The 16,687-nt window shown below is 43.2% G+C and overlaps 1 protein-coding gene across 1 annotated transcript; it reads left to right on the top strand.

Moving 5' to 3' along the window:
• The first annotated feature begins 1,012 nt into the window (after positions 1 to 1,012).
• Positions 1,013 to 16,194, top strand: LOC144772507 (carbonyl reductase [NADPH] 1-like). Its single transcript, XM_078656885.1, has 4 exons — positions 1,013 to 1,318; positions 1,450 to 1,778; positions 9,191 to 9,298; positions 12,011 to 16,194. The coding sequence occupies exons 2-4, from the start codon at positions 1,493 to 1,495 to the stop codon at positions 12,445 to 12,447; spliced, it is 831 nt and encodes a 276-aa protein (XP_078513011.1). The 5' UTR covers positions 1,013 to 1,318; positions 1,450 to 1,492; the 3' UTR covers positions 12,448 to 16,194.
• The last annotated feature ends 493 nt before the right edge of the window (positions 16,195 to 16,687 follow it).

Below are 16,687 nucleotides of genomic sequence, written 5' to 3'. Positions count from 1 at the left end.
GAGAACAGGGTAACCTTCAAGTTACTCTTCCACGCCTACAAATGCCTCCACAACACCGGACCCAATACCTCAACGAAAGAATCTCCTTCCACGTATCCAAGAGAAACCTCCGATTCGCAGATCTCGCCATCGCCAATACCTTGCACATCTGCAGAGCCAGAACGAGTGGAAGAGCCTTTTCCTACATCGCGGCCAAGAACTGGAACGAACTCCCGATCTACATCAGACACGCCCCCTCTCTGCACATCTCCAGGAAGACCCTCAAGACCCGGCTCTTTGCTTACCCCCTTTCCACCCACCACAATGCCTTGAGACACTTACGGATGAGTAGCGAGCTTAACAATGCCCTGATTGATTGATTGATTGATTGATTGATTGATTGACTTGTGAGGTAGTCAGGCAGGTGTACAGTGCTCTGACATAAGCACCTGTTTAGTGCCGCACAAAGCAATTAAAAAATAATCAACATAGAGATATGAGCTGAGAAAGTAGTAGGCTTTCAAGTATTTGGCATGAAATATCTTGCCATTAGAATCGCCATTGCAAGATTTATCATGTTAAGTTTTGAAAAGGTATTTCCTAGTCTAGCGCCAGATCTAGTGTAGATGACATGAGAATTCGAGTTTATGGTGAAATGTATTTAATATGTGTATTAGACACAGCTGTGTAATTATTGTATTATGAAATTCTACGGTATATGATTTTGGAGTAAAAAGTTGAAAAATGTGTATATAACTTTGATTTCTATAAGATAATTTCTTGGAAATAAACTATTATAACGTAAAACTAGTAGACTTTCAGTGTAGATAATGAGTACATATCTATCTGCCCAATCACATATATTTCTTTTAAGCCAGGAGTAGTTGAATATTTATGAATGAAACATGGACCCATTCTGGCCACAATCATATTTTTATTCTCCGAACATAACACATAGGAAATTGCAGACGGGTGTGAGATGGTGACTTGGCATCTAGTGAAAGTTGCTGATTCATCCTGACTCGGAGAAGGCATCAAAAGAGATGGTGTGTGGTCAGAGCGCATCAACCTTTGCGTGAATGTTACAGGTCGAGCAAGTTTCAGACTAATGTGAGCGTCTCAAAGCAAACAAAGTAATCCCCGGCGTGCCCACACACACCCGAGAATTATCAAATGAAAGGATTTCTGGCAGGCTGCCAAGTTTCCAACAGTATTTTAGCGTGTGCGCGCGCAGCCAAGACTGACCGACCTCTACACACAGAGCAGATACAGGAAGAGCAGAGCGGGTGGAGACTGCATGCGAATACCGTGCAAAGCTGTTACTACTGGAAACCAGACAGTAAGTGTGGTTTTAATAGCAATACTATTGGACTTTTTGTAAAATGTTGCACGACTTCTTTAGTGTTCGCCATTGTATAAAGATCGCTTCATCACGGAGTATTTTCTCATGCGCGTGCTTTTCTTTTGCAGATAGTTGTGTACTCTTGTAAGAACAAATACCCCTCCTCAGAGGATGCCTGGCGCGCGGGTCGCTGTGGTGACCGGAAGCAACAAGGGCATCGGCCTGGCCATCGTGCGGGCGCTGTGCAAGCAGTTCGAGGGGGATGTGTACTTGACAGCCCGCGACCCCAAGCTGGGGGAAGAGGCAGTGGGGAAACTGCAGCAGGAGGGGCTGCGAGCCTGCTTCCACCAACTGGATATCAACAACCCGGAGAGCGTCCGCGCGCTCAGGGACTTCTTGAAAGCGACCTATGGAGGCTTGGATGTTCTCATCAACAATGCAGGGATCGCTTTTAAAGGTAAACGTATGCCATAGCTAGAGTAGCCAGAACATTAAAGTACCCCCCACTTTGAAATAAACGCTCCTCCCTAGAATAGCTCCCATGTACCATCCACCCAGGCATTTATACATTCATTCTTTTTCGCTTCTACAAACCTGCTGATATCCTTCAATTCACCTTTACAACTTACACCCATTAATTTTTGCATGCATCAATCAGTCTTTCCCTATTCCATTAATCCATCTACTTTGTCATCCACCAAACCATCCTTCCACTCTGGCATCCATCCCTTTATGCCTCCTTCCATTTACTGTTCCTTCCATCCATCCATCCATGCACCCTAGCACCCATTCACCATGCCATCCATCCATCATCCTTCCATCCACTCTGCCATTCATTTCACTCATCCATCCACTCTGCCATCGATTTGCTCGTTTTTTCATGCACCCATCCATCCCTTTACTCTACCTTCCTTTCACCTCTCCATCCACCTAGCCATCCATTTGCTTTGTCCATCCACCTATCCATTCATTCACGTATCTATTTATCTTTATATCTAGCTATAGCTCCCACACTCTGCTCCCTCGCAGAAAGACTACAGCATATTTTTTGGGGTTAGGGGCATGGCCATTCCCATGATGGACAGCCACCACCCGTATATATATTTTTTTTTATTAAGCCCTGGTGTCTAGTGGGCCTTCTGTCCCCCCGAGGCGAGGGGGCAGATTAGGGGTAATCACCCCATCTGCCCCCTCGTAAAGGGCAGAAAGATTACCAGCATCTTTCTTTGGGGGTGGGAGCATGACCATGCCCATGCCTATAATGGGCAGTGCCCACCCCTATATTATTTATATATATCCCTGATGTCTAGTGAGCTTTCTGCCTCTCCCCCCTGTGGCATATTTGGGGTATTCACCCCATCTACTATCCAGGGGAAAGGAGGCAGAAAGACTGCCAGCATATTTTTATGGTGACGTGGAGGGATTGAATGGCCATGATGAGCAGCCCCCGCCTCCAATATACTTTTACTATATGCCTTGTGTTTAGTGGGCTTTCTACCCCCTTGGAGGGGAAGACTGGGAGTAATCACCCCGATGTGACCCCCAGAGGTCCTTGTTGCCCTATTCTCTGGGAAGCGTAGCGATTTCATAATATCCTAGGTCTACAAACCTTTGCAAATCTGGGATTGCATGAAATCAAAGGGTGCATGCACGGGAACACCTCCCAGAATGAAATGTAACACAATGCAGTGCAAGGCACTGCGTTGTGTTACATTTCTTTACAAACCAATGCAAGGCGGGGCAGATCGCCCTTGCGTGGCTTGGTAAATATCTACTAGCATTTTGCGATGTGGCTATGCCACAAAGTGGCGCAACCATGACAAAAATGTTTGTAGATATGGCCCTCAGCATCTTCTACCAGAGCTGTCTAATGAGATCCTGTTTGCAGATGCTTGCCCCTCTCTCCTGTTGACTGGTGAGGCCCTAATGATGAAGAGAAAAGGACAGCTGTAACCCCTTCCCCGCGGGGCTAATTCCCCCGCGATGCGGGGGGTAGGGGGACTGCGCGCGGCACCGCGGTGCTTGTGACGAGCTCAGCTCGTCACGCTGCACAGTGGAGCTGTGCTCATGACGAGCTGAGCTCGTCACAACTCCGCCCACTTAATGGAACGCCCAGCACAGCAGGGGAAATATCCCCGCGTGGGCGTTCCTGCGGCGGTTATGACAAGCTCAGCTCGTCATGAGCTCAGCTCTACTGTGCCTCGTGACGAGCTAAGGTCGTCATGAGCGCCGAAGGGGGTAAGTCCTTTTTAGGTTTCGCCCTGGCGTTGCAACTGCGTAGCAGTTGCTCCGCCCAGGGCGAAATCTCATGATCCTACATATGGGCTTTGGTCCCCCCTATGTCTCCCATTGGCTAGCTCCATAAATGGAGGCTAGCCATTGGGAGACCGAGGCTGTCAATCACGCTTTACCCTGAAAACGCGATTCAGGGGCGTTTCTCGGTCTTTTTTTAAGTCCCGCCCCTTTGTCCTGGGCCGCGCTGTGATTGGCTGCCGGCCCGGGACACCCCCGTGACGTCATTCCCGGGCCGCGCTGTGATTGGCTGGCCGGCCCGGGACCTGACTTGTTTATTTACCTGTAGGATTGGTTCGTTCATCCCTTTTAAATCCTTCCCTTTCTCCTCTCATCTTCTTTGTGTCTCCCTATCCCCCGCCTCTCATCCTCTTTTCGTCTTTCTCATTGCCTTCTATTAATTGTCACTCTATCCTATCATTCTTCTTCCCTCTTTTATTTCCATGCTTTCTCGCTCCTTGAGTCCTCCATTCTCTCTTCATTGGCTGTTTCATCTCACCGCTTCCCCTTTCTACCCTCTTTCTTCCCTTTTCACCATGCACTCTCTTTCCTTCTCACTTTTCTCTCCTGTTTATTTCTACTTTCCCCCTCTCTCGTTTTCCTTCTTTTCTTCGCACCTCTATTGTTTTCCTACCTTTTGTCTCCCTTGTCCCTCTGTTACTATCACTCCCGCTTCTATTGTCTCCTTCTTCCTTTGCTTCCTCTTTCTTTTCCCTCTTCCCGATCCATATTCCCTCTTGTTTACTTGCTTGTCCTTCTGTGTTTCAACCCCCCTCTTCCGGGATATGTGCTTCCTTTCTTCCCTGTTCCCTGGCCTCGCATCTCCCAGCAGGATGGCCCGCGGTGGGGGTGCAGGATGGGGCGGTGGCATCCCCTAGAAGGAGGTGCATCCAGTAGCAGCGCTGCCCGCAGCTGGGGGTACAGTAAGGAGAGGGCGGGGTGCACCCCTGGCAGGGACAGCGTGCAGGGGGGCGGGGGCGTCCTCCCCCAGCCTGTGTGTGTATTTGTGGGAGGTTGTCTCTCCGAGAGGCGCGTCGCATCCTCGGTTGCCATGGGGACGGCCGCCTCCGGCTGCCTGCGATAGGCGGAGGGCGGGGCGGGGGCAGGCTGGGGGCCGGCGCGAGCCTGTCTGGACTCGGCTCGAGGATCCTCTGGCTCAGCAGGTTCTCCCTCTTTTGTTTGCTTCTGCACCCCGGGTCTCGGCGGAGAGCGCATGCTGCCCCGTACGTGGCTGGGAGGCCCCGGCTGCTGCGACCCCCAGAGGTGAGTGAGGCCTAGACTGCTCAGTCCCCGCGGGGATGAGAGTACTGCCCGAGGAGAGTACTCCCGTCCGCCGCCCATGAATGCTCCTATTGCTCTTTGTTTCGGTGTGATAGATAGCTCGGGTTCATGCGCCTGCTGCCGAGCGCGTGAAGAGAGAGACGCAGATAGAGCGTGTGTGCGTGTCCGTGTATGTGGTAGGTCATAGGTGCGACCCCGGATGTTGCCATACAACTTTTTGACAACAAGAAGTATGTTTCGTCATATGTCAGCACGTCCGGTGTGCTGTTTATGTTGTTCTCTTCCTTCTTTATGTTGTCTCTAACTGCTGCATGACAAACAGTGTACTCTTGCCCGGAAGTAGTGGGGACCCGTACACAGAGGTGCCATGGGGGTGTTGCTGCACCTGAGGGCGTAGTTGGTTCTTTCCTGAACAACATGTGATGAAGAACATGGACTCTCCACGGCCCCGGTAGCTGTTTGATCTTGGGCTCGCAAGTTTCACCCAGTGACCTTGAAGGGGAGTGGGGTGGAGGGGGCAGGCGGGGCACCCAAGCCCCTCTCCCCAGGCGTGTGACCTCTGTCATATACAGTTACAGTGCACATCACCAGACGCCTCCCCCACTTCCTGCGTCCTGTGTCCCCCTTGGAATGGATGACAGCTGCCCCCAGTCATTTGCACACCGCAACCTTCTAATTATACCCCCTCCGAAGTTACTTACCCCCTTAGATTGGAGAGCTAGTCCTTAGTGCACATCTGACACTAGGTCCTTGAGATGTGGGCCCGTATGCTACCTGTGCCCCCTGGCCTCAGCTCGCTTATAATTGTGCCCAGTCTCCCATGCGCCCTCTGACCCCCGCCTCCTTATGCTAGTGCCCAGGCCTTCCTGCCTCCCCTGCACTCATCCCTCTGGGATGGTCCTTCCTGTACCGTCCGACCCCTGCTGTCCTTGAATGTTGGGCTAGTCTTTTCGGTGCCCTCTGACCCCAGCCCCCTCTGGATGGCCTTCAAATCCTTTCATGCGCCCTATGTCGCCACCTCACTTGGGTTATTTATTAATCAGTGATTTTTTAGTAGACTCGTGCCACGTGTGAGCTGCTTCGGTTAGTGAACCCGCCCTCCCCTTCCTCTGATACACCACCCGCGCCCTTGTGATATTTATTTCGTGAATTCTTTCTTGGACTTGTCTTGAAAGCCCTTTCAGTTAGTGGACTAGGCCTTCCGGTGCCCATTGGCCTGTCACCAGGCCTCCCTTGTGAGAGTAGGTCATTTCTACAGGGTGCCATCTGAACTACCTGCCCTGCCATTGTTAAACATATCACTGTTTCAGCTCTCCAGGAGGACGCTGAACGGCTCTACACGTGCCCCCTCACACATAGTGCGCCAGCGGGTGAACCCTCTGTCATGAGTACCCCTGACCCCTCCCCCGCCCGTGAAGGGGCGAACCATTCTTCCTAAACCAGCTTTTCATGTGCTTGAATAAAAGCTGCCTCCCCCCTCTGGGCTATCACATAATCTCAAAATAGAGCTTTTACGTTTACAGTATGCATATGCGATATTTCTATGTTACTGTCTTTATACGCGTGACATTTGCGTGTCTCATGTGTGACACTTTGAAGGACACTCGATCGCAAGCAGCTGAATAAAGAAACCGGGTCCTGAGCATAACCTTTAATTCTCGTTTTATTTTTGGAACAAAGGATCTTCAGAGCTCTCTCAACACTGTGAGCAGTACAACTACAAGTACCAGAACGCATAGGAAGAAAAATGATTAGATTAAGTACTCACACCTAATGATTAGATTAACTACTCACACCTAATTTAGGATTATCTTGAATCACCACAGTTGTCCCAGTTTAGGTAGCAGCCTACTTTACGCTTTGTGGCTTAGTTCACAGCCAGGTAGGAAACCTCATTACTGTCACTTTCCAGGACTGGGCTTGTGTCTGACGACCTAATGCATTCTGGGTATTGTAGTCTTGGGTATTGTCAGTGGACCTATTTTATCCAACACTTGATAGCTGTTATTTTAGTGTGAGTAGCACGGGACTAGAAACCGAGATTTCTTCGTGCAATACATATTTCTGTGTAAAGTAAAACACACCAACGTTTTACACATAATTCAAATAAGTTAGAAAAGACCATTTGTCAAAAGCAATACCAAAAGCTCAAACTTTAACAAAGGCGAAACCATTGCATTGTAAATGCTTGTTGAAGAAGTGTTGTCAGGTTAATCCATGGCTTTTCAATTGCAGGCACCCTGAATGTGGATTGTTTTTCCACCCTCTTAAGTTTACCTTGTTTGATAAGATTGCATTACCTGATCTCACACCTTGCTCTGGAATATATTATGGCACTACCAATCACAGACAGCGATGTAATCTGCCTCTATAGACCTTGAATTCACAGTATATGGGTTTGAACTTGATTTCAAGGCCTCCACTGGGAGCCCATGGAAGGGTTTTGGTGGCTTGAGAGATGTCTGCTTTCCTTTTATTGAAGCATTGCCCTACCACCTTGCTTTGGTTCATTTTAAGTGCTCGTCACCCATCACCACTCCCTTTTGTACCGTCACCCATTTTAAGGCACCTGTTTGGTCTACTGCAGTGGTCCACGAGGAAGATAATCAGATTGATTTAGATTAATTTGATTTCCACTAGTCCGTTCGTTCACAGAGGGGGAGTATTCTCCTGAGCATCATATGCTGGTGTTTCATGTTTTTTTGCCACAACTGCAATCAGCTGAGTGATGGATACGTCTAAGTAGGACTCTTATTGTAAGAAGTTGATCAGTCAAAAGTTGTGTTTTCTGTCACCAATACCTTCGTTTGCTTCCCTTTAAGCACCAGTAGTTCTCCTTTAGCCAGAGGTATGGTGCTTCAAGCTGTCTGTGATTTTGTTCCAATATTTATGGGACCTCTCTCCTTAAAGGTAGGCTTATGTACTATCTGCACTCATTTAATAATCAAGGAATGTCAGATCATTTAAACAGGCATCATGCAGGTGATATTAATCACGAATGTCAATAAAGTGTGTATTTAATGGGCTACGAAAAAGAATAATGAAATGAAATAAACTGATAACATCTGCATAGATAGCATCCTGCTCATATTCATCAGAAGTGATATAGTGGAATGACTAAGGGGGCTTAATAAGTACGCTAGGGAAGATGAATAAGAATGACGTGTTATTTAAAGATGTATGTGTTAACTTTTAGAAATCCAATCTACAGCTCCAGGTATTTAGTCCTAAGGACTAATTTATTTGACAATTATTTATGAATACAGGAATACATGTTTTGAATCCTCATGAAATTTAGTCGCATGTATCCATTAAAAAAAAAAGTGACCATAAACAAATAGTGAGGTTAATGCAAATTATTACATCTAAGAATAAAATGGAGGCATTTCAGCCCAGAAAAGTATTCAAAAGTAATATTCTTTAGTCACTCTTTGTCAGTTTGGTCTGTAATTAATGGCTACCCATGGTAACTTCACATGTTGGTTGTACCAACGAATATGCAATAAACTATCAGGAAATTGTCTAGCAAGACATAGAGAGGTATCTTGCCAGGCTGGTAAACCTAGATAGGACCACCTGGTTGACAGAACTGACACATGGTGGATTCTACCATAGCGTTACATGCTTTTCAGCAGCACCTTCCTATAATTCAAAATCTCAAATTTCTCTGAAAAGACAGTCGTCCTGTGCAATTGTTTCTTTGACCAACCATCCAATAGGGGTCAAGACATACGTCACATACGTGTATAGTTTGGGTAATTCCTTCGTTTTTTAGCTCATTGGTTTCATTGTCTCTTCCTGTTGCTCAGCATGTTTGATGTTCGAGGCTCTTACATGAAGGACTTCATGGAGATTCACATTCTCCTTGTCCATATCTCACGTTACGTTACATTTCAATGAGCAAATTCTGCTACAGGTATCGCCTTGCATCACACATTGAGTTTGGTACCAACTAGCCCTGGTTTAATTAATTCCTTTGATTCCAACCAAGGCTGCAGTCTGGTGTTGTGTCTGAGTTGAACTGCGTATAAGGTAGCTTGAGGATATTTGATGTTCCATTAAAGGTGTTAAAGGTTTGTGCGGCTGTAGATCAACCAAAAGGTGCTTATAAGCCAACTGGTGTCCTAAAATATTACTCGAATTTAAATCAGACCAGCAATATAAAAATTGTGGCTACATTGGTCTGATCTTCAAAGGAATAGCCTGGTGCATGTACAAAGATGTCATGGAATCAATAGTAAATACATGTACATTGAAGTTATTCTCAATTTAATTCTCATAATGTGTTTTTTACAGGGGCTGATACTACTCCATTTGATGTTCAAGCCGAAGTAACACTTAAAACAAATTATTTTGCCACTAAAGATGTCTGTCATGAATTGTTACCTCTTATTAAAGCCCATGGTAAGTTCTGTAATGGGAATTCACTTTTCAAGTTCTGCTATATGGGATTACAATTGTTTTCATGTCCTAGCGATATTTCAGAGCTTCAGCTGACAAAATAATTGTATATTTGTATTTGAAATAACAATAACCACTGTGACATTATTTCAAATTCACCTGGATCATCCATACATTTATATGGTTAACATAGTCAAAGGGACCTATATAGGATTGTTTTCAATTTAGAATTGACCATTTCCTACCATCCCACTACTTGCTCTTTGTATTAATGGTTTGACATCCTATTCCCTTTATTTTAGTTATTGGTAGACATCATAGCAGTGGAAGTAAGTGATGAAACACACAGAAACACACTTCTGCCATCAAATGGCTCTTCGGCATGTTCCCTGTATTGAATCCATTCACACTACAAGGATGGGAGGGTGGCTAATTGCTTCAATACGTGTTTAGGTGAGATCCAACAACACCCTCTTCACAGAATCAGGCCAAAGGCCTACATGACGTTCCAATTAGGACTAAACCACGGTTGTATAAAATGAATTCAATGTATAAATTAGTGACCACTAAAAATATGTGAAACAATAAAAACAGAAAACAAAGTAAAACAAATATACTTAGCTGTTTATTTTAAGTGCTGGTGAAAAGAAAATTAACTTTTTAATAAGACCAGAAAGAAATAGAATGATGGGTATTGAATAGAATAGACCTGCCCAGCACTGGAATTTTTCTTATCGCTCAGAATTTTCCATTGATGGTCAACATAATGCTGAGACGTGTTGTACATTTCTAAACATTTTGAACTCCTTTTAAAATATGTATTAAGACGCTAAATGGGTTTTGAATTCAGTTGGGGCAATGTAAATGTTTTAATTTATGTTTCTCCTTCAATAAATGTATTGATTGGTGAAATGTTTATGTATTTTTATTGTTGATCTCATTGTAGATCTAAATCTTTAATAAAACGTTAACTAATGCTGAGACTGGTCATCTAAACTTAGCAGAGTTGAGTTGGAGTTTGTTGCACAATACTTTGTGGTTACAAAAAAGCTCATAGTGGAAATACTACATGTCCTATATTGTCCCGTCGATTTGCTATCGGCGACAGCAGAGAAACTTTGGATTTAATCAGCTAAGGAGCTTCCGCAGGGCTGAAAAAAATCCCACAAAACGGTTCTATGCAGTGTGGATTTTTCAAATTCATGAAAAATGTGTAGGGTTCCCTACACTTAGAACTTCCCTTAAAACGGTTTAACTTTTGATCGCGTCCACACAGCAGAGATGCACTGGTACCCGATCTCCTATTATGCTAGATTGAGTTATGTCTTGAAACACTCACCTCTAGGCTTCTTGGGCTTTCCCCGTTGTTGTGACCGTCTCCCTCCTCTTTGCATCTACAGCTAACAAGTCACTTCCTGCAGATGAGGTCTCATCGGGTCAGTTAGCATCTACAGAACTGCTGTGTTCTGGATATAAAAGACCCGCCGCGTCCTTTGTAATTAGCACTTTCTTAATGGACTATGTATGAAAAGCCCTCTTTTCAGGATATTCCAGCAGCTGTCAAGATTGAGTTTCCATACAATTCTCAAATAAGGAAATGTTGATTAATAGCAACTGGTGATTGATAACAATTTCTAACCACATAGAAATACATTTTTAGTAAAGATTTTAAATCATTCGAATGCAGGGGCTACGTACAGATTCCTTATTGTTGAAACAATGTGGAAAATCTGGGCAGCCACCTAAAGCCAAATATGTTAAATTCAGGGAAGATCATTACACCATTTTCTGCATTTCATACTGTTACAGTGTAGAGAAAGGCTGTGTCACTGGGGAATTGATTGCACTTTTCCCTAATGCCCAAATGATTGTTCTACATATTACCTCTGTCTTTGTGCACTTTTAATAAAATCTAAGTGCGCACATTAACACACCCGCCCAGGCCAGGTCACATTTGTGTGACCAGTTCGTCAGTAAGTAGGATGCAGATGTGGTCCCTTGCTACAGAAATACTTGAAGATTGAACACAGTTTTCTCACTTTTTAAAAAGGTATTAACCAATGGTCCTGGCAAACAACAAACCTGGGTTTCACTCATGTAGATGACTTATTCTTATACTTATCAGATGAACCATTATTCCACCATTTCTGATTAGGTCATCTTTTGCCATGCAACAGAATTAGAAGCGTACCTCCTTGCGGTGCCTAAACTGCCGTTAACAGCGCCCTTGCAGTCTCAGTTTCCCATATACATAACTTGCATTTCAATCAGTAAATATCATATCATTGTTTCTTTTAGCCATTTACATCTCATACATAATTAAACAGAAATGTAAAGTAAATAAAACGTTCCACAAGTGCAATGATCATCAAATATCTGTCACCAACATATCATTTGTAGTTCCATGTGTTCTTTTCCATTCCTGTTCCTTTCTTTCACTATAGCGGCAATTTCCATAAAGTCCACCAGTTTTATGAAATACAGCATTTTAGACAGATTCGTTTCCAGTATATTTTTCATAGTATCATGCATAGCAGAAGTGTTATTTGTTTTGAAACATTTAGTCATATGACGTGGTAAGGGAGTGACATTTGATGTGTTTTATTTATTGTAAGTGTATTTGTTAGTGCCTGAACTCTGTTTGGATACTGTTGTGTATTTACTTTTGTTAAAAGCAGCACCTGTCATGGCTGACCACTGCTTTTCTTCTTCCAGGGAGGGTCATAAATGTGTCCAGCATAGTCAGCTGCATGGCCCTGGCCGGCTGTAGTCCATCTCTGCAGGAGACGTTCCGCAGCACTACTATCACCGAAGAGGAGTTGGATAAACTCATGCAAAAGTTTGTCGAAGATACCAAAAAAGGAATCCACAAAGAGGAGGGTTGGCCCAACACAGCATACGGTGTATCAAAAATTGGAGTTACAGTGTTGTCCCGAATCCAAGCAAGAGAGCTGCAGAAAGCAAGGAAAGCGGATGGGATTCTACTCAATGCCTGCTGTCCTGGATTTGTGCAGACCGACATGGGAGGATCCAGTCAGCCTAAAACTCCAGACCAGGGAGCCGAGACCCCTGTGTATTTAGCACTTTTACCCCGTGATGCCAAAGAGCCTTATGGTCAACTTGTTAGTGAAAAGGCTGTCAAAGAGTGGTAAAGGTACCTAGTCAAGTGTTACTTATATAAATCATTTTCAAACAGTTACTACCTAAAAACAGAAGGAAAGACACCATGGGCTAGATGCGCAAAGAATAGTAATAGCAATTTTTTTGCAAATCGCTCTTTGATAATCACTATCACTAATTTACAAAGGGGTTATTTAAACCTGATTCCTAAAATAGCGATTTGTAGTGGGTTGCAAATAAACCTACCTCAATGATACTAATGAGTTAGGTCGCAATTTGTGACCCACTACGATTCGCTGCCATCACAGGGATGGTGGCCTGCAGACCACCATGTCTATGATTGCTTTTAAATAAAGCAATTGTTTTTAATGCAGACTTTGTGTAAAAAGAAAAAAAAGTTAATATTGAACTTTCATTTTTTAAGAGTAGGCAGTGGTTCTTTGGAGCACTGCCTACTCTTAAAAAACTATGTTTCTTCCATTCTCAAAGAGGAAGGGGGTCCCTTGGGGACACATTCGCATTTGCGAATGGGTTACTTCCAACTTTCAGTTGGCGGTAGAGTGTGAATGTTCTGCGACCGCATTTCGGTCGCAAAATATTCATACGTACCAATGTGAATCGGTATTTAGAAGGGACGCGCTAAACACACCACTTCCAAATACTGTTTCGCAAACCCAAATTGTAATTCAGTAACAGGTTGCCAAATCACAATTTGGGCTTAGTACATGTGAAAAGACATTTTTGCGTTTGCAAAGGGCGCAATTGAGATAATCGGGCCGTTTGTGAACGTAAAAATGTTTCGTTGGTACCAATAATAATACAAAGGTTCCACCTGTTTATAGAATTCTGAAAGCAATTAAAATAAGAACATTCTAGAAAATATTGAGAGGAGACTAGCTAATCAGATTGAAAATAGTAAAGTCGAAATTTATTGCCATGGTACAACACTAAAATCTCTATCAGAACACATAACTCATTCCTAGCTCTAAAGAAAGAGGGAGGCAGTAAGAGAGAATGGACGAAGGGAGTAGGTGACAATTTTGGCTCATGTATTTGCTAATAACACTATTGAAGGTGGGGCTGATGAGTAACACAGGGCATTATCCCTTTTCTCAACTGGTTCCTATCAGCACCGTGCCATTAATTGTTTCTGCCCTCTGCTAGGGTGGTAGCAACAAAGGGTGTTACTTGCTCTTTATTGATGTCCTGCAATTTTTCAGTAGACTTGAAGATTGTGATGCATATTGGAGGGAATGGAAATGACCATCAGTCCGACTGTCTCTATCTGCTTTGTGTCCCTTCTTCGTGTTTTCACTGACTTCAGAATACAAGTAACCAACAGCACTGAGCGCCAGCATTCTAAGCATTTCAATCTGCGGAGCAATTTTAGCGTGTCATGGGGGCTATTCACCGATTTACAATCAGTTATTCAACAATGTGTCCAATGATACACTTGATCTTACTATATGGGTCTGTTATTCTAATTAGTTTCTCCAAAACATAAAACTCAAAGCAGTCAGTAGACATGTTTCCCCACGACTCCAAATGAATCTTCCAGCTTGGTTCTACTCATTTTGTTCCTAGCACCGCATCCACATGGCATAGTGTTCACCTGAGCATAGTACAGAACAGCATTTGTTATACATTCTGCACCATCAATTGGTAATTACTAATTGTTGTAAAATGCTGCCTATTAGAAAAGAGGAAATGAATGCCTGGTGGTGCAATCCATTAATCGAGTTTCTGAATGCATTGCCCTCAGAATTCCATATCTGAACTAATACCAGTTAACCTTATCTAAATTACCACTCAAAATCAGCTCCTCTTTCCACTGAGCTTTTAAAAGATAAAATCATGAGTTATCGGAAGTAACTTAACTCTGAGGTAATAATGAGTAAGAGATTTACCCTTTCACTTTAAGTATGGTATAGCCAACTGTATTTTAACACCCGTGGTATTTTGTATGTGTATGTACAATTGCTTCAGATGCTGAGAAATATACCTTCCATGGATGTACTTTTTATCACCAGCTTCAAAGTACCACTGGTTAGAGTTATCATCTGAAATAATTCTGTGCCCGTGCTGGTATTACATAATTTGAATATTGCTAACTACTTTAGGGTGCAGAGTTGATTGTTGCAGAGTAACGATTGACACCAGGAGAGATTCATCTTCTCACTTTGCACATAATAGGTTTCAAATGGTAAAGTATATACCAACATTTGCAAAATAGGAAGTGCCTAAGATCTCTTACTTTCATACTATGTTAATATAGAATGGAATTACCATCTTCTCAATTGCTCTGACATGCACATCTATATAAAATGTTGCAAATATAATTGACAGATAGTAACATTTCTTTAGATATTCTCCATATTTCCCTAATTTCTAACACAAGGACCACTGTTAATTTGCAAAAATAATTTGTACGGGTGCCTGAAGCTCTGCTCAGAAGCCCGCGACTGGCACTATAATGTCGGCGTACCACATTCCAAGGCTGCGTGTTCTTAAATATACTTCATGCCTCTTTAATAGACTAACAGACCCTCCCTGCACCATTATCCCACTCCTCCAAGTCCCTGCTTTCTACCTTTGTGACAGTTTTTTCCGTTTTTATCTTCCTCCATTTTTTTCTTTGCCTGTTATTCCCTCTTTTGCTCTCTGTAAATATTTGATGCAGAAAAATAAGTGGCAGTCCGCAAAAATGAGTGCCGATGGATCCCACTGTCAACCACTGGCTCAAATTAAACACTGCCAAGGACATTTTCTAAAACAGATGTAACTACAGTGGGGTCTCAAAGGACAAGGGGTATTGCATCAAACATGTTTACGCCCACACATCCCAGCCCCAGGTAGCCTACAGAACAACTCAGAGCAACACAAAGTGAACATTACTTATGGAAATTTCAAAGAATTGTTTTTCTTTTTATACCGTGGCATACTCAAGCCAGTGTCAGGAAATGTACCTTCTAAAACTATGGGATGTGCCTCCACGTGTGGGAATGTTTACCTGCATTCTGATGGTTTTTGTTTCTATTATTTCAACATTCATTGGGTAGAGATAGATAAAGTTGGATTTAGTAGAACCCAAGTCACTGCAGATCTTTTCATGTACAGCCATTCCTATCTGTGTTACGCTAGATTGCCCAATATAGGTCGACAGTACTGAATTTGTGTTGTATGTTCAGAATATTTAGACACAATACATTTGCATACAATTATTCTACAAAGAACTAATTTACATATTGGTAATCATGCAAACCTGGTGCTCAGCCATCCTGGTCTTATGTTGGACACCCATGTAATACATGCTTTGCTTCTAATCCAACCATGCTTTAGTATGACAGTATATGTTAGTTTTTCTTTTACTTTCTCTTCTGATAATGTACTACAGTTGTTTTCCATGAAGCAGCGTAACTCTTACATCTAGACTAATGAGCAGTTTAATGGGTTGCAAAGACCAGCATTAACAATGCTCGATGCAACTGAAAGCTTCCAGTGAGTGCTGATCTGAATATTGTTTCTTTCAAACTTAAAGGGAATATCATGTGCAAGTACAATATTACATTTCAGTGAATGTAGTTAAATCTTTCTCTGTGTACTAGGTTTTTCTGCCGTCTTGTTCCTCCTTTTTTCTTGTAATAGTGAAATATATTACAACAAATGTGGTGGTGTTATGTGCTCGTAGTTGCTGCGCTGATGTTTTATACATTGTTTATGTTTTATACTCTATGATACTATATAACCAAAACATAATAAATTAAAGTCTTCACTCCCTATCTAAAAGCCTGTATCTAATTTTTATTTCACAGTTCACTTGTGACAGCATTACACACCTTGAAAAAGAAAATTACATCACAACTCAACTATAATAGGTTATTACAGTTGAGTTGTGAAGTCACTTTGCTTGCAGCCAGTCGCCGCTGTGAATAGCAGCTTCCCGAGCACACTATATATTGCAATTTGAGCAAGCAAAAGAATGACTGCTTTTCAGGCCCCTTTCAATCCATGAAATTTACTGACTGGCCAATATGGAGGCAAAGAAGAAACTTTCTCACTGGACAACTTCCCCATTGTGAATGATGCATGACAGCCCCGGAGGACCACTGCTGCTCCCCTTCATATGTTACCAAACAGTTCCATTAATGGACACGGGCTGCTTTATGAAAAATGTTTTTCCTGTTTAGGAATGCAAATGCAGGAGATGGAGGGCTGGCACGCGCAAGGTCTGCTGACCCTGCAGATCTACATCTCTGAGCAGAGTCAATCACA

This window comes from Lissotriton helveticus, chromosome 8 (assembly GCF_964261635.1).
Source record: "Lissotriton helveticus chromosome 8, aLisHel1.1, whole genome shotgun sequence".
NCBI classification, from domain to species: domain Eukaryota; kingdom Metazoa; phylum Chordata; class Amphibia; order Caudata; family Salamandridae; genus Lissotriton; species Lissotriton helveticus.
The sequence above is the reverse complement of the archived record's forward strand: the minus strand, read 5'-3'. Positions and strand labels throughout refer to the sequence as shown.